Here is a 26423-nt window from a genome sequence, read left to right on the forward strand (position 1 = left end):
TGTTGCCCAGGCTGGTCTTGAATTCTTGGACTCAAGCCATCCTCCTGCCTTGGCCTCCCAAAGTGTTGGGATTACATGCGTGAGCCACCATGCCCGGGCTCTTTTTCTTCACGAGCTCCAGATAAAGTAGTTAGTTTCCGTGTGGAGGCCAAGTATACATTTCTTTCAATAGGAGAAGCGCTGTCAGTGCAGTGAGAGTCTACACTCTGAGAAGTACCTAGGACTCAATCCACCTCCCATTCCCCCAGGGAACAGTGCCTTTGCTGCTCCCAGTCTCCCAGCTCAGCCATAAGCTCAGGCAGACAAAAATCTTTGCACTGTTATTATCGTTTCCTTCTTTTTATTTTTGGCCCAAAATGTTTTAATTGACTTGGCATAAGTTGAATGTACATCTTCTGGAACTCCACTGTATTTAAAAAAATTTTTTTAAACAGTCTACATGGAGAATTGTTACGTGTTTTTATAATTTCATAACTGGCGAGGTGCAGTGGCTCACACCTGTAATCCCAGCACTTTGGGAGACCAGGACCAATGGATAGCTTGAGCCCAGGAATTTGAGACCAGCCTGGGCAACATGGTGAGACCCCATCTCTAAGAAGAAAAAAAAAAAATTTTTTTAATGAAAAAAATGAAAAAATAATTTCACAGCCACTTTCAAAAACTTAAAGACAACTCAACCTCCTTGTTTTCTATCACTGAAATATTTAATGTTTTCAACATTCTGATTTTATAAAATAAGTTGGGAAAGGAATCTCTACTGTTTCTGTAGACAAACCAGTGAACACTTATGATGTATTTGACATGGGCCACCCTTGGGCCCTCAGGGATTGAGAACACAAAGAGGATATAGTTAGTCTACTCAGTAAGCAGAAACCACACCCCTAATTTGAACAGGGAAAATTCAATATTAAGAATTGTTGGGGCCGGGCGCGGTGGCTCATGCCTATAATCCTAACACTTTGGGAGGCTGAGGCGGGCAGATCATGAGGTTAGGAGTTCAAGACCAGCCTGGCCAACATAGTGAAACCCCATCTCTATTAAAACTACAAAAAAAATTAGCCGGGCATGGTGCCGGGTGCCTGTAGTCCCAGCTACTTGGGAGGAGGCAGGAGAATTGCTTGAACCTGAAGGCGGAGGTTGCAGTAAGCAAAGATCACGCCACTGCACTTCAGCCTGGGTGACACAGCGAGACTCTGTCTCAAAAAAAAAAAAAAAAAAGAATTGTTGGCCAGGCACAGTGGCTCATGCCTGTAATCCCAGCACTTTGGGAGGCTGAGGCGGGCAGATCACCTGAGGTCAGGAGTTTGAGACCAGCCTGGCTAAGATGGCGAAACCCCATCTCTCCTAAAATTACAAAAAACTAGCTGACACAGTGGTGCACACCTGTAATCCCAGCTACCAGCTACTTGGGAGGCTGAGGCGGGAGAATCACTTGAACCCGGGAGGCAGAGGTTGCAGTGAGCTGAGATCATGCCACTGCACTCCAGCCAGGGTGACAAAGCGAGACTCCGTCTCAAAAAAAAAAAAAAATGTTAACTAGTCAAAGGTTGTTAACCACTAAAAGGAATAAAAGACCACTCTTAAGGGATACAGAAGTAGAAAATGCAGAAAGCAGCAAAACTGAGCTTCTTGGCCAGGCAAGCAATGGCTCACACCTGTAATCCTAGCACTTTGGGAGGCCGAGGCAGGCAGATCGCTTGATATTGTGGCACAGGAGTTCAAGACCAGCCTGGGCAACATGAGGAAATCCCATCTCTATTTAAAAAACAACAACAACAACAACAACAACAACAAAAACCACAAGCTTCTGGCCTCTTCAGAGGGTCTGGCTACTGCAGGAACCTGAAACGTCCTCTGGTTAGGGCACAGTCCAGTGGTGGTCTTTAGGAGTAGCCCACTGGGTGGCAGAGAAACTTGCTGGAGGACACAGAACCTGCATAGCTGATTCCCTCACTTTCTTCAGGTCTTTGCTCAAATGTCACATTTTTATAGAGACTTTTCCCGACTAGTTTGCTTAAACGTGCAATCCTACCCTGACACTTTCTATCCCTGTCTCTACCTATCATCAATATTTAATATATAATATTCTTAAAATATTTCATTTATTGTCTGTCAACACCATGGGAGCAGAGATTTTTTTTTGTCCAGTTTATTCATTGCTGTACCACAACATCAAGAATTGTGCCTTGACTGGGTGTGGTGGCTCATGCTGTAATCCCAGCACTTTGGGAGGCTGAAGTGGGAGCATCACTTGAAACCAGGAGTTCAGGACCAGCCTGGACAACATAGTGAGACCCCATCTCTTAAAAAAATAAATCATGCCTTGCACATAGTAGGAGCTCAGTGGATATTTCTTCAGTATTGGCTGAATCATTATTAGGGTTAATCTTTATCATCTAACATAGATCAGAAACTGTTTGCCAGCCTCCTCATCAAGTGTGTGGTCCAGTTGGAATTGATACAGACCATTGACAACATTGTGTTCTACCCTGCGACGAGCAAAAAGGAGGATGCAGAGCACATGGTTGCCGCCCAGGTAAGAACAGGAGGCCTCGGGAAGAGCATCCCTGTCCATAGGGAGGTTGCTTTGATGTAGTGGTGTGCGGAAGCCAGCTCATACTGGCTTTCCAGAGCCTGTCATGCTCATCTCTTTCCAACCTCACATTCAGTGATGGCATGTTGATGCTTAAAATTGGCCTTGATGGGAGTTATTTACATCAGAGAAAAACAGCAAACACTAAACATCAGGGCTTCATTTTTTTTTTATGTATATACCCCAGAGAGTGAGTTTATGAGCATACCACTGCTCAGATGCCACCCCACTAGTGTTAGTTATCACAGGAACTATTCCCCACAATTGATATACAGTTTAATCACAAATAAGTGAGGAGGAAAAGATATATATAAAGATCCCAGTTTTTCCTTCAAGAATTTCGCTTTTTTTGTTTTGTATATGCAACTTTCTACATATGGGATTCTTTTCCTTTTTTTCTTTTTTTGGTGAGACAAAGTCTCACTCTGTCACCCAGGCTGGAGTGCAGTGGTGCAATCACAGAATCACAGGTAACTGGGGTTTCAACCTCCCAGGCTCAGGTGATTCCCCCATCTCAGCCTCTTAAGTAGCTGGGACTACAGGCACATGCCGCCATGCCCAGTTAATTTTTTACATTTTTTGTAGAGATGGGGTTTTGCCATGTTGCCCAGCCTGGTCTCAAACTCTTGGACTCAAGCGATCTGCCCACCTCAGCCTCCCAAAGTGTTGGGATTGCAGGCGTGCACCACCATGCCCGGCCTACATATCAGATTCTTGAAAACATAGAGAATTGAGTGTCCAAAAGTTGGACAGTTATCCTACACCATGGGTTACAAATGTCAGTGCTTCAGGGGCTAGCAGATCCTGTGAGAGTGAGTGAGTGAGGCAGGCTGGGTAAGGATTGTGGTAAACCAGAAATCTCTAGCCCAGTCAAAGCGGCTGCCACCTCTCAGCTTTAGCGCCCGATTACCATCCAAGTGGGTTAAGTTGTGACAGTTTCTCGTGTTTCGAGAGTAGCCAAAATCAAGATTTTTTTTCATAGAGGAAGTCATGTTTTAAATACTAGCAAAAGTAATGTAAATTTTATTACTGCTGGAAAAAACACAGCTGTGAGCCAGAGGCTGTCCTTTTGATTTTAAAATTTTAGGCAGCTTGTTCAATAAAGTTTCCTAGGGTTTCATACATGTTTCAAGAATGCATTCCTGGGCTAGGTGCAGTGGCTCACGCCTGTAATCCCAGCACTTTGGGAGGCCGAGGCAGGCGGATCACGAGGTCGAGTCTGAGATCATTCTGACCAACATGGTGAAACCCCGTCTTTACTAAAAATACAAAAATTAGCTGGGCATGGTGGCGAGCACCTGTAATCCCAGCTAGTCAGGAGGCTGAGGCAGGAGAATCACTTGAACCCGGGAGGCGGAGGTTGCAGTGAGCCAAGATTGCGCCACTGCACTCCAGCCTGGGCGACAGAAACTCTTGTCTCAAAAAAAAAATAATAATAATAATTCATTCCTGTAATGAAATAATTGGAGACACACACACTCCTGCTTATGCAGTGGAGGCAGCACTGATGAAACTGAAACTTTGGCCAGCCAAGCCTGCCATCATGGAACAGCTCAGTGTGTTCCTTCACCAGCCAGTGAGCAGAGTCTAAATGGAAATGTTTCAGGGTGTTGGGGAATAAGTGTGTCTTATAGACAGGGATGACTTTGGGAGAGTCATGACTGCCATTGTCTGCAATCACAATGCCCAGAGCATTCCATCTTCTTCATTAGCTCTTCTATCCTCTGTCCTGTCCTCTAGCAAGACACGCTGGATGCAGATATCCACATAGAGACGGAGGATCAGGGCATGTATAAGTACATGTCTTCCCAGCACCTCTTCAAGCTGTTGGACTGTTTGCAGGAATCCCATTCATTCTCAAAGGCCTTCAACTCCAATTACGAGCAGCGGACTGTCCTGTGGCGAGCAGGTAAGGCCACACAGCAGATAAGATAGATGGCCACACTGGTCACCTTCCTAAAACATTAAAGTGCTTGGAAAATGCCCAAAATTTTAAACATAGCTAGAATAACTTAACAGATATTTTCATGCTTGAGGGGGAGAGAAGGGAAATGTTGGATAGGTTTCATCCCAGTACATGGTAGATTCTCAGTACGTATTTGATAAAAAGACAAATTGAGGCCGGATGCGGTGGTCCATGCCTGTAATCCCAACACTTTGGGAGGCTGAGGCAGGCCTCAGCCAAGATCACTTGAGGCCAGGAGTTCGAGACCAGCCTGGCCAACATGGCGAAACCCCATCTCTACTAAAAATATAAAAATTAGCCAGGTGTGGTGGTGCAAACCCATAATCCCAGCTACTTGGGAGGCCGAGGCAGGAGAATCGCTTGTACCCGGGAGGCGGAGGTTGCAGTGAGCCGAGATCGCGCCACTGCACTCCAGCCTGAGTGACAGAGCAAGACTCCATCTGAAAAAAAAAAAAAAAAAAAAAGAAGACAAATTGAAAGTTGGAGAATTGAATTGATCTAGCAAGTCAAGACATTTTATGGGCTGGGTGTGGTGGCTCACGCCTGTAATCCCAGCACTCTGGGAGGCTAAGGCAGGCGGATTGCTTGAGCCCAGGAGTTCAAGACCAGCCTGGGCAACATAGCAAAACCCCATCTCCACCCAAAAAAAAGTATATGAAAATTAGCTGGGCATTGTAGCACACACCATACTCAGGAGGCTGAGGTGGGAGAATCACTTGAGCCTAGGAGGTGGAGGTTGCAGTGAGCCAAGATTGCGTACTGCACTGCAGCCTGGGTGACAGGGCGAGACCTTGTCTCAAGAAAAAAAAAAAAGAAATTTTACATTAAATTAAAAGTTAAATATGACATAAAAAGTGTGGTAGTCTAGGAAAAACAGAAACCATTCATCAATTTTCCAAGCCTTATATTTACTTTCCTACCTCCAAAAATAAATACAAAAACCCTGGAGGTAAATACATTTTTTTTCCAAGATGGTGGTGGGATTCTCATTATTTTGAACTTTGCATACAGGTGATACTTTATATAATTTTTGTATTGTTAATTGTTACCATTACTTTTTTTTTTTTTTTTTTTTGAGGCAGAGTCTTACTCTGTTGCCCAGGCTGGAGTGCAGTGGCGCAGTCTCGGCTCACTGCAGTCTCTACCTCCCGGGTTCAAGCAATTCTCATGCCTCAGCCTTCCAAGTAGTTGGGTTTACAGGCACATGCCACCATGCCTGACTAATTTTTATATTTTTAGTAGAAACAGGGTTTCACCATGTTGGCCTAGCTGGTCTTGAACTCCTGACCTCAAGTAATCCACTCAGCCTCCCAAAGTTCTAGGATTACAGTCATGAGCCACTGCACCTGGCCTTGTTATCATTACTTTTTGTCCCCAAATATTTATTTTAACCCACAATTAAAGAATGTCATTTTTCTCTACAGCCTTAAAATATCCAGCTCTTTTATGTCTTTGCCTGTAATAAGGTTTTGTTTGTGAGAGTGGTTTGCATATCTCTTAAGCTGATTGGTACTAGTTTGTTTTTAAGAATGTGTTCTTTTTTTTATTATTTATTTTTTTATTTTTTGGAGATGGAGTCTCACTCTGTCGCTAGGCTGGAGTGCAGTGGCGTGATCTTGGCTCACTGCAACCTCTAGCCTCCTGGGTTCAAGCGATTCTCCTGCCTCGGCCTCCCAAGTAGCTGGAACTATAGGCACGCACCACCACGCCAGTGGTCTCGCTCTCTTGACCTCGTGATCCACCTGCCTTGGCCTCCCAAAGTGCTGGGATTACAGGCGTGAGCCGCTGCGCCCAGCCTAGAATTCTTAAGAGCTGTTACATTTGAAAAGACAAAACTAATGGTTTCGCCAGCCAATAAGCAAAGTCTAAATGGAGAGCAGGCCAGGCAAGGTGGTTCACACCTATAATCCCAGCACTTTGGGAGGCTGAGGCGGGTGGATCACTTAAAGTCAGGGGTTCGAGACCAGCCTGGCAACATGGTAAAACCCCATCTCTACAAAAAATACAAAAATTAGTGAGGCGTGGTGGCGTGCGCTTGTAGTCCCAGCTACGCAGGAGGCTGAGGCAGGAGGGTAACTTGAGCCTGGGAGGTCGAGGTTGCAGTTAGTCAAGATTGTGTCACTGCACTCCAGCCTGGGTGACAGAGCAAGACTGTCTCAAAATAAAATACCAATAAATAAATGAAGAACAGTACAGGGCATTGAAAAATGAAGTTATCTTATACAGAGGATGACTTCTGGGGAGTCGTAACTGCCTTCATCTGGTATCACAAACGATCTGTATTAAGAATATATATAAAATGTTTCAGGCCAGGCTCAGTGGCTCATGTCTGTAATCCCATTCCTTTGGAAAGCTAAGACAGGAGGATTGCTTGAGCCCAGGAATTTGAAACCGGCCAGGGCCACATAGTAAAACCCTCTCTGTACAAACACTAAAAAATTAGCTGGGTGCGGTGGCTCCCGTAATCCCAGAACTTTGGGAGGCCGAGGCAGGCAGATCACCTGAGGTCAGGAGTTCGAGACCAGCCTGACCAACATGGAGAAACCCTGTCTCTACTAGAAATACAAAAATTAGCCTGGCATGGTGGTGGGCACCTGTAATCCCAGCTACTAGGGAGGCTGAGGCAGGAGAATCGCTTGAACCTGGGAGGCGGAGGTTGCAGTGAGCCGAGATGATGCCATTGCACTCCAGCCTGGGCAACAAGAGTGAAACTGTCTCAAAAACAAAAAAAAATTAGCCAGGCATGGTGGCACACATCTATGGTCCTGGCTACTCAGGAGGCTGAGGCAGGAGGATCATTGAGCCCAGAAATTGGAGGCTGCAGTGAGCTATGATCATGCCACTGCACTCCAGCTTAGGTGATAGAGCGAGACTGTCTCAAGAAAAAAACAGATGTTTCATATTTCATAAAATAACTAGATTTCTAGTTCATACACAGTTATCAGCATTATCTTAGAAATGTGCACTAATTATATGACTGTCTGATCTCTAGGTTTTAAGGGCAAGTCTAAACCCAATCTTCTAAAACAAGAAACCAGCAGCCTGGCCTGTTGTTTGAGGATCCTGTTTCGAATGTATGTTGATGAGAACCGCAGGGATTCCTGGGAAGAAATACAGCAGAGACTTTTAACGTAAGAAAATTAGTTTCTGATTAGATTTCTATCTGCTATATACAAAATGCATCACAGCAATACTGTGGATTGAAAAGAGTAAGAGAAAAATACATGCTGACACTCTGACAAATTTTTTTTTCTTTCTATTTGGTGACTCTCCCATTTCACTTTTCTTAATGCCCTGAAGAGGGCAGAGCCTCATCTGTTTCACTGTTAAGCCCTTGCTTGAGCCCAGGAGTTGAAGGGTGCTGTGAGCTATGCATAGAAACATGGACAGTGAAAAGTGCTCCGAGCGGTCAGCAGGCTGGATGGAAGTCCTGACTGTGGCTGGAGCCCTGTGGCCTTAGGCAGGTTACTATCCCTCTTGGGACCAGGTCCTCTTTAGAATTGTTGTCAGCAATAACATCCCATCATTCCTTCTTTCCAAGAAGAATGTAATTGAAATCATATAACCAGGATGTGCCTACAAAATTATCTAGAAATCCACCAATGGGGAGAGAGTGGAATACTGATGAGGAAGCCCCAGCCAGAAAAGTAGGTCTTTGTCACTCAGCTTCCTGGGCATCAGCAAGATTCTGATGCCTGAGCTTTCTTTTCTTCCTCTAAGGTTTAAAAACAGTAACACACAGTGCTGGCAAATGTGTGGTAAGAATGCACTCTCCTGCATAGCTAGTTGGAGTGTATAATGGCATGATCTTTCTGGAAAGTAGGTGAGACTATATACCAGGAGCCCTAAAGTGTTCATTCTCTGTGACTCAGTAATTCCACTGTTATGGAATCTACTTCAGAAAATATTTTAGAAATAGGAACCAGGAATACCACATGGAATATTCACTGCAGACTTATCAGGAGAAAAAATTTTAAGCAGCTCAACTGTGGAATGAATAACTAAGCTGTAATATGTCCTAAATTATGATATTATGAAACATAGTCATTAAAAGTGAATTTTTTTTTTTTTTTTGAGATGGAGTCTTGCTCTGTCGCCCAGGCTGGAGTGCAGTGGTGCAATCTCAGCTCACTGCAACGTCCACTTCCTGGGTTCAACCAATTCTCCTGCCTCGGCCTCCTGAGTAGCCAGGATTACAGGCGCGTGCCACCATACCTGGCTGGTTTTTTGTATTTTTAGTGGAGATGGGGTTTCACCATGTTGGTCAGGCTAGTCTCAAACTCCTGACCTCAGGTGATCTGCCGACCTCAGCCTCCCAAAGTGCTGGGATTACAGGCATGAGCCACCGTGGTGCTCAGCCTAAAAGTGAAATTTTTTTTTTTTTTTTTTTTTTTTGAGACAGAGTCTTGCTCTGTCACTCAGGCTGGAGTGCGGTGGCGTGATCTTGGCTCACTGCCACCTCTGCCTCCCGGGTTCAAGTGATTCTTCTGCATCAGCCTCCCGAGTAGCTGGGACTACAGGCGTGTGCCATCACACACCTGGCTAATTTTTGTATTTTTAGTAGAGACAAAGTTTCACGATATTGGCCAGGATGGTCTTGAACTCCTGACCTCGTGATCCCCCCACCTCGGCCTCCCAAAGTGCAGGGATGGGCGTGAGCTACTGCGCCCGGCCTAAAAGTGAAGTTTTTAAGAAATAATTTTACTTAATGTGGGAACTTTTTCATAATACAATAATTTTTACCCCCAAAAAAGCTGCAAAAGTGTTTTTACTTGCAATTTTCAGCAATTGGGGCATTTTATTTGTTTTTTTAGAGTCAGGGTCTTGCTATGTTGCCTAGGCTGGTCTCGAACTCCTGGGCTTACGAGCTCTTCCTGCCTCAGCCTCCTGAGTAGCTGGGACTACAGGCAAGCAATTTTTCTTTTGAAATCTTAGCAAAAAAAAAAAAAAACTGGAAGGAAATATGCCAAAATATTGTCATGTATCCCTTAGAATGATGTAACTATTTTTCTTTATAATTTTTTTTCATAATTTTTTACATATATCAGTTACCTTACAATGAGAATAACAAGTCATAAAGTGAAAAAAGAATTAATTAATTAAAGGAGGCACCAATGGCTCATTTCAGCTTAAGCCCAAAAGACAAATACCTACAGTCTCATAAAGTTTCTCTAAAGGAGATATGTAGGGCCGGGCGCGGTGGGTCACACCTGTAATCCCAGCACTTTGGGAGGCCGAGCCAGGTGGATCACAAGGTCAGGAGTTTGAGACCAGCCTGGCCAACATGGCCCTGTCTCTACTAAAAATACAAAAATTAGCCAGGCATGGTGGCAGGCGCCTGTAATCCCAGCTACTCGGGAGGCTGAGGCAGGAGAATCACTTGAACCCAGGAGGCAGAGGTTGCAGTGAGCCAAGATTGTGCTGTTGCACTCCAGCCTGGGCAACAAGAGCAAGACTCCGTCTCAAAATAAAAAAAAGAGATATGTAAATGTCAAGTTTTTGGCATGTTTTTTAAAAAAGCAATTAAATGTGATTGTGAGGAGAGAAAGGCAGTTATATAATTATGAGTAATAAGCTCTTGTGCTACAGACATTGATTGAGTTCAGCCCTAGCCATGTGCCAGGACTGAGCCAAGTTATGACTTAACATATTTACTTCATTTAATCCTCACAACAACCCCTTGAGTTTGGACTTTTTTTTTTTTTTTTTTTTTTTTTGAGATAGTCTCACTCTGTCGCCCAGGCTGGAGTGCAGTGGTGCGATCTCAGTTTACTGCAACCTCCACCTCCTGAGTTCAAGTGATTCTCGTGCCTCAGCCACCTGAGTAGCTGGAATTACAGATACGCACCACCACACCCAGCTAATTTTTCTATTTTTAGTAGAAATGGGGGTTTGCTACATTGGCCGGGCTGTCTCGAACTCCTGGCTTCAAGTGATCTGCTTGCGTTGGCCTCCCAGAGTGCTGGGATTATAGGCATGAGTCACTGCACCCGGCCAGGCAATTTTTTATCTCCATTTTATAGCTGAAGAAACTAAGGCTCAGTGATTTGCCCAAGATAGCACAGCCAGAGTGGGTGCTCAATAGTTATTGCAGTGGCTGGACTCAGAGGCTCAGGCTCACATCTATAATCCCAGCACTTTGGGAAGCCAAGGCAGACAGATTGCTGAGCCCAGGAGTTCAAGACCAGCCTGGGCAACATGGTGAAACCCCATCTCTACTAAAAATCAAAAAAATTAGCCAGGCATGGTGGCGCAAGCATGTAGTGTTAGCTGCTTCAGAGGCGGAGGTGGGAGGATCAGCTTGAGCCCGAGGAGGTCAAGGCTACAGTGAACCTTGATCACACCACTGCACTCCAGCCTGGGCCGCAGAGCAAGACCCTGTCTCAAAAAAAAAAAAGTAATTAAAAAAAACATGTTAAAATAATTTTAAAAATAGCACAAGAATGAATAGTTCTCCCCTGAATGTGAGATGTTAATTGTTTGATATGCCTCCCCCTCTCTAATTCTTCTAGTGTTTGCAGTGAAGCTCTTGCCTATTTCATCACTGTGAATTCTGAGAGCCATCGGGAGGCCTGGACAAGTCTCTTGTTGTTACTTCTAACTAAAACCCTCAAAATAAATGATGAAAAGGTATGAACAAGTAAACTCTGACCAATTTTCACTAGGACATAAAGTTTGGGTTGGCTTTTTACTCAAGAGTTTGCAGTAACTATTTTCTCAGTTCTCCCAAGGATGGTTACGTGACTAGCACCATTCTAGATGCATTGGAGAGAAGTTAATTCATTATGGACAATGGGTGCCACAGGATATTAGGGCTTTTTCCCTGGAAGAACAGTAGTTGAGAACGGCTGAAGTGTAGACCTCATGTGTTGCTGTTAGGAATGGTATGGTGAGTTTCAGTGCAGGAAGAGAGGGTTAAGATTGTGAAGCACCAGTTTTGACCTAGGAACCTGCTTTACAAAATAAAAGAGCTGTTGACTTTTGGCAGCAAGACTATCCAAATTTAATTAAAGTTAAATATAACTGAAAGAAGCTTTAATTTGCAAGGTTTCTTCAACTTCTTTTTTTTTTTTTGAGACAGAGTCTTGGTCTGTCACACAGGCTGGAATGCAGTGACGTAATCTAGCTCACTGCAATTTCTGCCTCCCAGGCTCAAGCGATCCTCCCACCTCAGCCTCCTGAGTAGCTGGGACCACAGACACGCGCCACTATGCCCAGCTAAGTTTTTGTATTTTTGGTAGAGACAGGGTTTCACCGTGTTGCCCAGGCTGGTCTCGAACTCCTGAGCTCAAGCGATCCACCTGCCTCGGCCTCCCCAAGTGCTGGGATTATAGGCGTGAATCACTGCGCTCGGCCCCAACTTTCTAATAGCAAGAAAAGCACCAATATTGTAATAAGTTCCAGGGTGAGATTAACACTTCTGAAAAACTGGTGCCCAAAAAAAAAAAAATTGTCTAATTTTATCTGTTTCTCTCCCACCTCAAGTTCAAAGCACATGCTTCAATGTACTACCCCTACTTGTGTGAAATTATGCAGTTTGACCTGATCCCTGAGCTCCGAGCAGTTCTGCGGAAGTTCTTCCTACGGATAGGTGTTGTGTATAAGATATGGATACCAGAAGAGCCATCACAGGTACCAGCAGCACTGTCACCAGTGTGGTAGCCCTGGCTGCCCAGGCCAGTGCTGCAGCTCTGCAGAATGTTCAGCATGCCATTTCTGACTGGCACATCTCGTGAAGGGTCATAGAAACAAGGAGTTGGCATCTTGGATCTCAGAATGGCCTGGAAACGGATGGCCTCTATGCTGTTCCATCACAGTCTCCGACTAAGGCTTATGGTATTTCATTAAACTGTTGCATACCCAGTTAGCACAGTAGGTGGGGAGTCTGCTTCATTTCTATCATTCCATTTTTCTGATTAAACTGTCAAATCTGTCATTGCATATGCCATCGTTTTCTAGCAAAATCCCATGATTGGCTATAAACGTTTTGTAAGAAGTCACTCTCCTTGAAAATACTGAACATAGCTGTATAGGTTTGTGATTATTAGAGAATATGTTAATAAAACTTCTTGTAACGGCTAACTGCCACCTAAAATATGCTGGGTTTTCTGTTGTTTGAGTGTGTTAGAGAAATTTGAATGTTTTTGTCAGTTACGAGTCAGCCGTAATTAGATTAGTTTAGGGACAGGTCAGGATTAGAGAAGAGTTGTTTTTGTGTTTTGTTAATGTCTGAGTGATTTTTAAAGTATTTTACAAAAAGATATTGAAAATTTGGTTGAAGGCAGAGTTTAGTAATTAAGTTAGAATTAAGAGTTTTGCGAGGTTAAAAAAATGTGCCTCGTGGATCTCCCTGTTTTAGTAACATGGAGAGAAAAAGTCTACACGAAAAAGTGAACAATTTAATGAAGATGATTAGCCTTCCTTGAAATAAGTATTTGTGGATGGGTGTTAAATTAAAATTTCCAGAATACACTGTCCATCTCACACACTCTGAAATCTAATATATGAAGTAGTAATGAAAATGAAGTAGTAATTTAACCAGAGCTCATTTATCCTTGAATAAACCTTTTTATTTTCACCTCAGAAAAGTGAGTGTACTGGCAGTTAGTGTCACTGCTTTGCACAGTCCCCATTAAAGGACCCTCCAGAGAGGGACAGTAACTGTGCATGAGAAGCCACTCCCATAAGCCTCCTCAGCCAGATGTCATGGGTGGAACTGGAGCTGTGTCGGGGCCAGCACAGCTGAACTGTGACAATGGCAGGAGGTGGCATGTGCCCAGCACTTCCATTAATCTGAGCCTAGGAGTTGAATTCTTTGGCAAGGTTGGATTCTGAGGTCCTTATTATGTTAATGATGGTGCAATACTCTCACCTGCAGTAGAACTGAGTTCTGCTGCAGCTTGTGTAAAAGCGGGCAGTACACAAGTACATCCCGAAGCCTGTGAGCAGTATACGTGGATGCTCACCCATGAGAAAGAGCACACACGCCTCATTCTCTGCCCTCACCCACTGCTCACCTAGAGCATCGCTGAGCGTTAGACAAAGTGTTACACAGAATGATTAAAACTTTCAGACTTCTACCTATGCTCTTTAGTCCTGTAAATTGGGTTGTATTGATGTCAACTCTGGTGCCTTAGAAGTTAGTAGTTTGGGAACCTATCTGTAAAATCAGATGTTTTTTCTTTGTAGAGAAGGATTTCTGGTGCTTTTGCTTACTAAGAGACCGATATTCTTAAGTTGTTTTCTTGTTTTAACAGCCTTGAGAAATGTTTGGTTTTGGCCAGCAGAATTCTTGTCTACTTTTTTCTTTCCCAAAAAGTGTTTTTTAATTTCTCTACCAAAGAAAAAATGAGCAGGTTTAGGTTTTTACATGACTTACATACATTAGATAAAAGGAGCTGTATAATTTAGCAGGAAAGGACTATGGGAGAATACTTTACTGTGAGTGGAAAATGTTAGCACATTTGACTGGTTTGCCCTGGAATCCACTGCACCTTTACACTGCACCATGAAACCTACACTCCCTGGTATCATAGCGCGTCATCACCTCAACAAGTCAGTCGTCTCCATTGATATTTGTACAAAAGGTATACATGGGGAACACGTGTTCATTCATTAAGTCCATCTTGCGTGCAGCTATATCCCTGATTGGTTATTTTTCCTTTCCTTCTGAGGTTCTCATGTCATTTTCTTCATCGGATGTGACTAAAATTTTTCTGGTGTCTTCTGCCCTCTCTTTAATTTTGCCTCTTGCGGGGTAGCAGATGTGTCAGTGCATTTTATTACTTGCTGAAACATTCAGGCTTACATTTCTTATTAGTTTAGTATTTTAAAAGATTTAATTTTCTGAATGAGGCATTTGAATTGTACCAGCAATGGACTTTTAAAAAATTGGATGTAAAACCATTCAGGGTGATTTTTCTTGTCAGTGGACAGTGACGAACAGGGATTTGAAATCCCTTACCTCCAATAATAAGCCATTCAGCCTAAATTCATTTTTATGAATAAATCTCTTCTTTCTCATGGTAAATGTGGCTTGTGCCACTCAAACACTAGTGAAAGGGTATGTACAACCGCAACATCAGGCCAGGACACCATTTATTTAACCAAGTAATGGAGGAGAGTGAAACATTTTCCAAGGCCTTATTTCTTTTTCAGAATGCTTTAAGTGTTAATTATATGTGCTGGGTCTCTAGAGAAGTTTTTATTTGTTACAATACTGCTGCTTTGAGCAATTTTGTTTCTCTTCATTGTCTGTTAGGGAAATCACCAGCTTTGGCATCTTAACAACAAACAGTGGATGGGTAATTTTTATTTCTGATACGCATCTTTAGAGTCAAATATATCTTTTCCCTGTACTCCTCATGTACAACCAAAGAACATACATTATGAAAATTGTATTATAATATCTGGAAACACAACATTTTCCTCTGGCAGGTGACTTTTGTACGAAATGAAAAAAAAAAACCTGTATTTTTTTTGTTGTTCTTTTGTGATTAAGGATATACATTTAGTAGTCTTTGTTATTAAAGGAACCTGCTGATAAGTACAAGTGTGACCATCTCATTCAAATGTTTGTTGTTATGATGCAAATGGATATTGGTTTCAATAGAAGCTGGATCCTTAATACTGCATTTTCTGAATTCTGTTTTAATATTTGTGTTAAAGTAGACATAGCTGAACTCACATGGAATCCTGGAGTTTTGTTATCAGCAGCTTTGCAGTTTGGGAAACAAAGAAACCAAAGCTGAGTGTTTTAAAGAATGAACATATCTGGAAATCCTTGCTCTCAAAACAAAACAATATAATCTATCAAAGGTGTTTTACTCAGTGTTCTAATTTTTAAAAAATTTTATCTGCATATTTGCATCAAATATTTATGTGTAAAATGTATGTTTTACCTCCTTAAAATGCCTAAAAGTTAGTTAATAGTTACTTTGGTTTAACCTATACACAATGATTAAGTGCATTTAATATTGGTAATTTAATGAAAACCATTCCTTGCCCAATGGATGTATAAATTTTTGAAAGAATAAGCAGAATTATATAATATGAAATGCTATGTAAAGTTTTCTATGTAAAAATATTATGTATAATACTATTAAAATATCCCATGCTTTGATCAGGTGGTAAATCAATAAAATTTTAAAAAGTATAGCTGTTTCTAATGTGTAGTAATTTAAAAAACATATATCAAGCCATAGTTTTGGGTCAGTTTATGTCCCTCACCAATGAAAGGGGGAAAATTCTAGTCATGAGGTTCTTTATATACCTCTTGAATCTATTAACTTTGTTTGTTGTTGCTAGTTACGAAGTGTAATTGTAAGGATCAAGCAGTGGCTATTGGTTCAGCCAGTACACATTGACAGCTTTGAAATATTCAGATGCTAATTTATTTATTTATTTTTGAGACAGGGTCTTGCCCTATAGCCCAGGCTGAGAGCAGTGGTGCAATCACAGCTCACTGCAGCCTTAACCTTCTTGGTTCAAGTAATTCTCCCACCTCAGCTTCCTGATTAGCCGGAACTATAGGGCCAGTAGTGAGACACCTTGCCTGGCTAATTTTTGTATTTTTTTGTAGAGTTGGGGTTTCACCATGTTGCCCAGGCTGGTCTTGAACTCCTGGCCTCAGTGATCCTCCCACCTTGGCCTCCCAAAGTGCTGAAATTACAGGTGTGAGTACCACGCCAACTGAGATGCTAATTTTTAAGTCAATGTGACAAATACTAATCAGATTCTCATAACAGTGTTTAGGATCTACATAAATTTGATTCTGGACATAGTTCTATACACAAGGGTAAGAGACTGACAGTGTAATTCCCCAATAATTAAACTAAAGGTATAATTTTCCAAATCACTTTTAGTAACACAATAAATTCTAACTTTTTTTAAAAATAGAGATGGGGGTCTCACTATGTTGGCCAAATTGGTCTTCAGCTCCTGGGCTCAAGTGATCCTCCCACCTCAGCCTCCCAATGTATTGGGATTATAGGTGTAAGCCACTACATCCAGCCAATTCTAACTTTTTAAGTCTAGGGTCTGGCATGGTGGGAGGATTGCTAGAAGCCAGGAGTTTGAGACCAATCTGGGGAATGTAGTGAGACCCTATCTCTACAAAATAATAATAGCAAGCGTGGTGGCACACGCCTGTAGTCCCAGCTACCCAGGAGACTGAGGTGGGGAGGATTGCTTGAGCCCAGGAGGTCGAGGCTGCAGTGAGCTTTGTTTGTGCCACTGCACTTCAGCCTGGGTGACAGCCTGTCTCAAAAAAACAAAAACCAAAAAAACCTTCTGGCCACAAAGCAAAAAGTTGCATAGCCATGGTAAAGATTTAGTTGGTTATAAAGTTGTAGTTATTGCCACTTTAAGCTAATACTTCGTTTTGGAGCTTTTATACACAGTATTTTTGTTAGGGATCACAGTTCTGCAACCTCTGCTCCAAAAAGAATAGAATGAGTTTTCTTAAAGGGAGCTTAACTTCTGAAGTCTTAGTGATTCATAGGTGTGCACAGAATGTGTGATTCCACATCCCAGGTGGAAAGAAAGCAATCTTTCCACCTCAGCCTCCCAAAATGCTGGGATTACAGGCACGTGCCACCATGCCCAGCTAGGTTTTTGCTGAGGTTAACCTCTTATCTCTTGTCCCTCCCTCCACCACAAAAAACACAAACAAAAAACACTTCTACAGCTTCCTTCTTCTTGGCTGTCTTTGTCAATGTTTCCAATTTTTTTTTTTAAGAGACGTGATCTTGCTTTGTCACCCAGGCTGGGGTGAGTGGCCTCATTGCAGCTGACTGCAGCCTCAATTTCTCGTGCCCAAGCCATCCAAAGTTCTTTGTTCTATTATGTGGACAGACACGAAGGGCATGGCATTTGTTAAGTTCTGTTAAAGTCTTCTCTGCCTCTCTCATGTCTGTATTTTTGTGGCCCATGTCTTCTATGGTTGAGTTGTTCCCCTTGTTTATCCAGTATTGTGATGATCTTGATTCCTGCATCCTGAGACTCAATGGCTAAACCCAGGATTCTCCTTGTACTTTCTAGAGACTCATCAGCAACTTGGTGAACCCTCAGATGAATTCTTTTTTGATTCAGGATCTTGCTGTGGCTCCCAGGCTGGAGTGCAGTGGCAGTGGCACCATCATAGCTTACTGCAGCCTCAAATTCTTGGGCTCAAGCAATCTTCCTGCCTCAGCCTCCCCAGTAGCTGGGACTACAGGCACACCTCACTATGCCCAGCTAATTTTTTTAAATTTTATTGTAGAGACAGGGTCTTGCTACGTTGCCCCAGCTGGTCTCAAACTCCTAGGCCCAAGTGATCTTCCCACCTCAGCCTCCTAAAGTGCTGGAATTTACAGGCATGAGCCACTGGACTTGGCCCTGAATTTCTTTTAATGACAGATTATCCATGATGAATCAAAACTATCAGGCATGGGCCAGGTGTGGTAGCTTACACCTGTAATCCCAGCACTTTGGGAGGCTGAGGCGGGCAGATCACTAGAGGTCAAGAGTTTGTGACCAGCCTGGCCAATGTGGCAAAACCCTGTCTCTACTAAAAATACAAAAATTAGGCCGGGCGCGGTGGCTCACGCCTGTAATCCCAGCACTTTGGGAGGCCGAGGCGGGCGGATCACGAGGTCAGGAGATCGAGACCATCCTGGCTAACACAGTGAAACCCCGTCTCTACTAAAAATACAAAAAATTAGCCGGGCGTGGTAGCGGGCGCCTGTAGTCCCAGCTACTTGGGAGGCTGAGGCAGGAGAATGGCGTGAACCCGGGAGGCGGAGCTTGCAGTGAGCCGAGATCGCGCCACTGCACTCCAGCCTGGGGTACAGAGCGAGACTCCGTCTCAAAAAAAAAAAAAAAAAAAAAAAATTAGCTGGGCATGGTGACACACACCTGTAGTCCCATAGTCCCAGCTACTTGGAAGGCTAAGGAACAAGAATCACTTGAACCTGGGAGGCCAAGTTTGCAGTGAGCTGAGATCACACCACTGCACTCCAGCCTGGGCGATAGAGCAAGATTCCTCAAAAAAAAAAAAAAAAAAAAAAAAATTACTTGGCTAATTTTTGTATTTTTAGTAGAGACTGGCTTTCACCATGTTGGCCAGGCTGGTCTCAAACTCCTGACCTCAGGTGATTTGCCCGCCTCTGCCTCCCGAAGTGCTAGGATTACAGGCCTGAGACACTGCGCCCAGCCTCTGAAGACCCACTTCTACTGCACACCTGTCATAGGCAGAAAGCAGCCCTGGGCTCCTGCTGCTCTCTGAGAGAGTCCTGGAAGATACTCTGTCCTTGGCCTTTGGGCCACATTCCATGGACTCCTGGTAAAGTCTCACTTCTCCCTTCCCTTCCACCAAAAGAGGAAAGAAGGAGAATTTAATGGCTGGGCACAGTGGCTCATGCCTATAATCCCAACACTTTGGGAGGCTAAGGCAGGAGGATCACTTGAGGCCAGAAGTTTGAGACCAGCCTGGGAAACGGTGAGACCCCATCTGTCCCCCTCCCCATCTCCCCATCAATGAACTTTATTACTTTCTCCTGCTAGGCTTTCCATATTGATCATGTTTTTGACTCTTGCTATTTCAACCATTCTTCAGCCATTAATTCGCACAATAACCCCCGTAAAGTAGGTACTATTATCATCATCACCAGCATCCCTCCTTTTTATAGAGGGGTACGGGCTCAGAGAGGTTGACAAACTTGACTTAGGACACTCAGCTGGATTTGAAGCCCTGCAGCCTGGCTCTAGAGCCCGCCTCCTAAACACTGCCCAGATCTAGCCTGGCACCGTGCCTCACACCTGTAACCCCAGCTCTCTGGGAGGCCAAGGCAGGCAGATTGCTTCAGCCCAGTTCGAGACCAGCCTGGGCAACACAGTGAGACTTGGTCTCTATTTATTTATTATTTATTTATATATATATATTTTTTGAGATGGAGTCTGGCTCTGTCGCCCAGGCTGGAGTGCAGTAGTGCAATCTTGGCTCACTGCAATTTTGGCCTCCCAGGTTCAAGCAATTCTTGTGCCTCAGCCTCCTGAGTAGCTGGGACTACAGGTGTGTGTCACCGTGCCCAGGTAATTTTTGTAGTTTTAGTAGAGACGGGATTTCGCCATGTTGATCAGGCTGGTCTCGAACTCCTGACCTCAGGTCGTCTACCCACCTCGGCCTCCTAAAGTGCTGGGATTACGGGTGTGAGCCACCGCATTCGGCCTTGTCTCTATTTAAATAAATAAATAACTGCCCAGCTCCACTTCCAATTTATTTCTTCCACTGCAACCTTGATGCTCCCTTCAGTCTTGCCCTGGAGAGGAATCTCACACAGGGGAAGGGCTGCTCTGATGTGCTGGAGAGCAGATGGACAGCAGTAGATAATATGGGGCCCTGGCTCCTGTGGACAGAGAACACACTTAGCACAGGACTAACATTTGCAGGCTCTAGGGCAGAAATACAAATGTCAGCTCCCATGCTCTGAGGGTCAACATTGAAAAACTATATGTAAAGCTTTTGAATAAGACAGTCTATCTTCCTTCCTTTATAAATGTACCTTTGTAAAGATCTGGAAGGGCAGGTCAAAGATGGAATTCTCAGGCTCCTCAGAGCTCCACACCAGAAAGCAGCAGCACCGGGTGGCTGGCCCAAGACCGGCACCCTGCTCTCTCCACCTCAGGCTTCACCCTGCACCATAAGGCTTTGCATGTGTGCATGGAAGCCCATTCCTGTCCAAACTCCCTGCAAACCCCTTTCTGACCCAAGTCACCCTTCCAGCATGGGAGTGCTCACAAGCTGCTGTGCAGCCCACCCTCTGAAGAAGTGACCCAGGCAAGGGTCTCCACAGGCCAGGGGCCTAGGGCCCTGTCCAACTGCAGTGTGGTCTCAAAGGCAGTGGCATGGGTTCTAGATGTGCACACCCATTCGGCTAACGGGCAGGAGGGAGCAGCTGGAGGAGGGCCAGGACGAAGCCCTCTAAAGGAAGGGCACGGCAAAGGTCTGCAGGCTTGCCCAGGTCTAAGGCAGGTCTAAAAATCCCACTTGAAGGGATGGAAAAAATATAATTTCCCATCAAGAAGCATGAAAAATACACTTCTAGGTCAGGCGTGGTGCCTCACACCTGTAATTCCAGCACTTTGGGAGGCGGAGGCGGGTGGATCACCTGAGCTCAGGAGTTCAAGACCAGCCTGACCAACATGGTGAAATCCCATCTCTACTAAAAGTACAAAAGTTAGCTGGGTGTGGTGGCACATACCTGTAATCCCAGCTATTTGGGAGGCTGAGGCAGGAGAATCACTTGAACCTGGGAGGCGGAGATTGCAGTGAGCCACTGTAATCCCAGCACTTTGGGAGGCCAAGGTGGGTGGAACACTTGAGCCCAGAGGTTTGAGACCAACCTGGGCAACACAGAGAGACCCAATCCCTACAAAAAAAAATTTTAATATATACATTTAAAAATTTTTAATTAAAAAATATAAAATAAGGAAATAGAGGACATAATATATTACCTACAACTTATACCCTAATTAATAAAGGAGATTTCCCATTTTGTATGAGTAGATTTGTTTTTTTGAGATGGAGTCTCGCTCTGTTGCCCAGCTGGAGTGCAATGGTGCAATCTCAGCTCACTGCAACCTCTGCCTCCTGGGTTCAAGCAATTCTCCTGCCTCAGCCTCCCAAATAGCTGGGATTATAGGCACACAGTACCACGCCCAGCTAATTTTCATATTTTTAGTAGAGATGGGGTTTCACCATGTTGATCAGGCTAGTCTCAAACGTGTAGATTTTTATAACATATAAACATACATTTAAACAGAAATAAGCCAGGTGCAGTGGCTCACGCCTGTAATCCCAGCATTTTGGGAGGCCAAGGTGGGCAGATCACCTGAGGTCAGGTCAAGACCAGCCTGGCCAACATGGTGAAACCATCTCTACTAAAAATACAAAAATTAGCTGAGTGTGGTAGTGGGCGCCTGTAGTCCCAGCTACTTGGGAGGCTGAGGCAGGAGAATTGCTTGAACCTGGGAGGCGGAGGTTGTAGTGAGCCAAAATCGCACCACTGTACTGTACAGCCTGGGCAACAGAGTGAGATTCCATCTCAAAAAAAAAAAAAAAAATTAAAGTGCCTCCATTTTAAAAAAGATAAGAAACAACAATCAGATACTTCTCAATGTTTAGCTGTTAACACTCTTCTGCATCTCAGTTGGGCTTTAAAAGCGAGATTGAGACATAAGACTTGTTTTTTCCCAGCATAACCAGATGTGTCCACGCCCTTCTGGATCCAAATAAAATGTAAAGTTATCTTCCTCAAGGAGCACACCATAGACAATGTGTCTTTTCAGAATGTCTTTCCTTACATTAGAAAGATTGGGGTTTTTTTTGTTTTTGCGCAGGGGGACAGAATCTTGCTTTGTCGCCCAGGCTGGAGTGCAGTGGTGCGACCTCAGCTCACTGCAACCTCTACCTCCCAGGTTCAAGTGATTCTCCTGCCTCAGCCTCCCAAGTAGCTGGGATTACAGGCACCCACCACCACACCCGGCTAATTTTTGTATTTTTAGTAGAGATGGGGTTTCACAATGTTGGCGAGACTGGTCTCGAACTCCTGACCTCGGGTGACCCATCCTGTCCTCTCAAAGTGTTGGGATTACAGGCGTAAGCCACCACGCCCAACCTAGACAGATTGTTTTATAAGGGTTTAGAAAGAAAGGAAACTACATGAATGAGTACTTAGTCTCCTGCTCCTTGAAGTGGATGAATTGTTTTCTTTGGTTTCCAACACAGTCTGTTAAGAGTTGTAGCACGCCCCAAGAGTATGTGCATGTAGTGGAGCTGGGATGGGGAGGATTCCCAAGGGAATCTTTAGCTGTCACCCATGAACCATGCAGAGTGGAGAAGGACACTCAGCCTTTCTGTGGCTCTCACCTGCATGATTATTCTGGTGGCTGCAAAGGGCGATAGGCAGTAGGAGGAGACACCCCGTGACACCAAGAGCTGTGTCCAGACATGATCGTCTTGGCACAGCTTGAGGGTTTTCTACAGAAACTGGTAGAGATGCTAGACAGACACAAGATGCCAGCCAGCCTCCTTTGCGATTGGCTCTTAGAGGTGGAAAATGGTAAAGTCATCAGGCTCATTCTCCCTAGGACTAGAGGAACATGTTAATTATATTAAAGTAGATTAGTGGGCCGGGTGTGGTGGCTCATGCTTGTAATCCCAGCACTTTGGGAGGCCGAGGCGGGCGGATCATGAGGTCAGGAGATCAAGACCATCCTGGCTAACACGGTGAAACCCTGTCTCTACTAAGAATACAAAAAATTAGCTGGGCATGGTGGCGGGCGCCTGTAGTCCCAGCTGCTCGGGAGGCTGAGGCAGGAAAATGGCGTGAACCCAGGAGGTGGAGTTTGCGGTGAGCCGAGATCGCACCACTGCACTCCAGCTTGGGCAACAGTGTGAGACTCCGTCTCAAAAAAAAAAAAAAAATGCAGATTAGAATGATTAAAATGATTACTGGTGATTACTGGTACTATTGCTGCAATAGTAAAAATACATCTTTTTCACCAATGTCTTTGTTTTTTTTTTAAATGTTCCACCGTCTTCTGACCATCATGGTTTATTTTTATTTTTATTTTATTTATTTTTTTATTTTTTTGAGACACAGTCTCGCCGTCACCCAGGCTGGAGTGCAGTGGCTCGATCTCGGCTCACTGCAGCCTCTGCCTCCCAGGTTCAAGCGATTCTCCTGCCTCAGCCTCCTGAGTAGCTGGGACTACAGGCGCATGCCACCACATCTGGCTAATTTTTGTATTTTTGTAGAGACAGGGTTTTACCATGTTGGCCAGGATGGTCTCGATCTCCTGACCTCATGATCCGCCTGCCTCAGCCTTCCAAAGTGCTGGGATTACAGGCATGAGCCACCGTGCCCGGCCTCACCAATGTCTTTCACTCATGTATCTTTCTCCATGGACTTCACTTATTTATATATGGCATTTCATTCAACATGCAACAAACATTTATTAAGCAGCTACTGTGTGCCTAGTGCTGGGGGTACAGCTGTGAATACCATCAATATGGGGCTAGATGTGGTGGCTCACACCTGTAATCCCGGGGCTTTTTTTTTTTTTGAGATGGAGTTTTGCTCTTGTTGCCCAGGCTGGAGTGCAATGGCAAGATCTCAGCTCACCGCAACCTCTGCCTCCCGGGTTCAAACGACTCTCCTGCCTCAGCCTCCCAAGTAGCCGGGATTGCAGACATGCGCCACCACACCCGGCTAATTTTGTATTTTTAGTAGAGACAGGGTTTCTCCATGTTGATCAGGTCTCAAACTCCCAACCTCAGGTGATCTGCCTGCCTCGGTCTCCCAAATCACTGGGATTACCGGCGTGAGCCACCATGCCCAGCCCTATCCCAGTGCTTTAGGAGGCGGAGATGGGAGGATCACTTGAGGCCAGAAGTTTGCCTGGGCAACATAGTGACAGCTCATCTCTACAAAAAAATTGAAAATTAGCCAGGTGTGGTGGCAGGTGCCTGTCGTCCTAGCTACTCAGGAGGCTGAGGTGGGAGGATTGCTTTAGCCTAGAAGGTCGAGGTTGCAATGAGCTATGATTGTGCCATTGCACTGCAGCCTGGGTGACAGAGCAAGACCCTGCCTCTTAAAAGAAAAAAAAAAAAAAGCCCTGGCCAGGCGTGGTGGCTCATGCCTGTAATCCCAGCACTTTGGGAGGCCAAGGCTGGCGGATCACAAGGTCAGGAGTTCAAGATCAGCCTGGCCAATATGGTGAAACCCCGTGTCTACTAAAAATACAAAAATCAGCGGGGCATGGTGGCGGGCACCTGTAGTCCCAGTAACTTGGGGGGCTGAGTCAGGAAAATTGCTTGAACCTGGGAGGCAGAGGTTGCAGTGAGCTGTGATAGCACCACTGCACTCCAGCCCTCCAGCCTGGGCGACAGAGCAAGACTCTGTCTTAAAAAAAAAAGAAAAGAAAAGAAAAGAAAAGCCCTTGCTGTATAGAATCCCTTAGGTTATGGATGGGGAGGAGGGCAGGGGTTTAGGAGGGGAGAAGCGGAAGGAGGAACAAAATAAAGAAGAGACAATTAGTTGGAGAGTGATAAATACCATAATGATATCATGGAACTAGGCTTACCAGATCAAACACTGGGCACCCAGTTCAATGTGAATTTCAGGTAAGCAATGCATGATTTTTAAGTATAAATATGTCCTACACAGTATTTATACTAGAAAATTATAAATTTTTTTCTAAAATTTACATTGACCTGGGCAGCCTGCATTTTATTTGCTAAACCTGGCAACCCTAATTTGTGTGCTGGGTGGTGGTGAGTGGGCAATTTCAGATAGGCCTCTTTGTGGAGGTGACATTTGAGCTGGAACCTAAATGTAAAGAAGGAGCCAATCATTCAGGAATCTAGAACATCCCAGCACAGGGAACAGCAAGTATAAATGCTCTAAAGTGGAAATAAGCTTGGAGCTTAGAGGAACAGGAAGAAGGTGGGGTGGCGGAGCTGAGTGAGGGTGAGGAGAGGAGGGAAGCGGAAGGTGATGAGGGCAGGCAGGCTGGCAGGGGCCAGATCCCATATGGTTTGTGGGCTGTAATAAGAGTACCAAAACTTACATACCAGGCCAGGCGCGGTGGCTCACGCCTGGAATCCCAGCATTTTGGGAGGCCAAGGTGTGCGGATCACTTGAGGCCAGGAGTTCGAGACCTGTCTGGCCGTGTCTCCCTCTAAAATAGAAGCTCCAAGAGGGGCAGGAAGTTCTCTTCCGTCTTAGACCCTATGTGCACGACCTTGGATCGATCAACATTGAACACCTCCTACGTGCCAAGCCCTGACATCAAAATAGGTCACAAGCCAGCAGCCGCTCGCTGAATCTGTGTTCCTCTTTGGAAAACGAGAACCGTGAAGCCTGCTGGCATGGTCAGAGCCAAAGAGCATTGTCACTTGTGAGATCAGCGCAGAAACAGAGCGGGGCCCCGATTGGCCCTTCGAACTTGGGTGGGGCCAGAGCATTCCTGGCCCCGCCCCCTGCAGCGGGCCGCTCGCGCATGCGCTCTGGCCTCAGGCTCGCTGTCGCGCCATTTTGCCGGGGTTTGAATGTGAGGCGGAGCGGCGGCAGGAGCGGGTAGTGCCAGCTACGGTCCGCGGCTGGGGTTCCCTCCTCCGTTTCTGTATCCCCACGAGGTGAGGCGCGGGGCGTGCACGGCCTACCAGAGTGGCTCTTGGGGCCCAGCTGAGGAAGGGATGAGGCGCTCCCGGTACTAACGAGCGCTAGGGAGTGAGAACCGCGCCTCTGGGCGAGAGCGGAATGTGGGCCCGGGGTTCGGGCGGTGCGCTCAGGCAAGGTCTTCGGCTTCCCTAGGCAGCGCTTGCCGCGCCTCGCGGCGTCCTAGGTCTCTGGCCCAGGTGCGGCGACCCCAGGGCCTGTGAGGGCTGAGGGCAACTGAGGCGCGGCCTAACGCGAGCCTGCGGATTGCCCGCCCTTTCCTCTCCATCACGGCGCTGATTGGCTGCGCCGCCGCCTCTCCGCTCGGGAAGGCCGCTCCTTATTGGTCGCGCTCGCACGTCCATTCTCTGCGACGGTGGCTGCTAGCCGCGCGAGCTGGGTGTGCGGCGGCGAGGCCTACCCGGGCGGGGACTGCGGGCGCGTGGAGCTGCGGCTGCCGCGCGTCGTCCCTTGCCCTAACTCTAGTGAAGCCCCCGAACTCCCCCTTCTCTAACCTCTGTACTTGTATCCCTGACTGTAAAACGGGCATCGTGATCTCACTTTGCTGAATTGTTTGTGAGAATTCTAGTCGGTACACCCGGGACATAGAAATCCCCTGTAACGCGGGTGGGGGGAGGGTTCCCTCGTTTTGGGAGAAACG

The 26423-nt window shown here is 45.3% G+C and overlaps 2 protein-coding genes and 1 long non-coding RNA gene across 8 annotated transcripts in view; 2 read left to right on the top strand and 1 right to left on the bottom strand.

The window, feature by feature from the left end:
* Positions 1–15714, top strand: part of ARFGEF2 (ADP ribosylation factor guanine nucleotide exchange factor 2) — a 115052-nt gene extending 99338 nt beyond the window's left edge. For all 6 annotated transcript variants that reach the window (XM_008961478.6, XM_014343089.5, XM_055104857.2 and 3 more), the window contains 5 exons: positions 2406–2536; positions 4334–4502; positions 7552–7690; positions 11072–11189; positions 12045–15714. In XM_008961478.6, coding sequence (XP_008959726.3) covers positions 2406–2536; positions 4334–4502; positions 7552–7690; positions 11072–11189; positions 12045–12221 — 734 coding nt within the window. In that variant the 3' untranslated portion in view covers positions 12222–15714. The remainder of the gene's footprint in view (positions 1–2405; positions 2537–4333; positions 4503–7551; positions 7691–11071; positions 11190–12044) is intronic.
* Positions 15715–15901: 187 nt separating this feature from the next.
* Positions 15902–25470, bottom strand: LOC130541070 (uncharacterized). Its single transcript, XR_008955114.1, has 3 exons — positions 25177–25470; positions 22468–22690; positions 15902–19945 (listed from the first exon to the last, which is right to left on the bottom strand). It is a non-coding gene; the product is annotated as an uncharacterized LOC130541070 (long non-coding RNA).
* The window catches only part of CSE1L (chromosome segregation 1 like), a 50497-nt gene continuing 49330 nt past the window's right edge, over positions 25257–26423 (top strand). The window contains exon 1 of the mRNA XM_003809266.6: positions 25257–25740. The gene's annotated coding sequence lies outside the window, so the exon portion shown is untranslated. The remainder of the gene's footprint in view (positions 25741–26423) is intronic.

This window comes from Pan paniscus, chromosome 21, assembly GCF_029289425.2.
Source record: "Pan paniscus chromosome 21, NHGRI_mPanPan1-v2.0_pri, whole genome shotgun sequence".
Taxonomy (NCBI): Eukaryota; Metazoa; Chordata; class Mammalia; order Primates; family Hominidae; genus Pan; species Pan paniscus.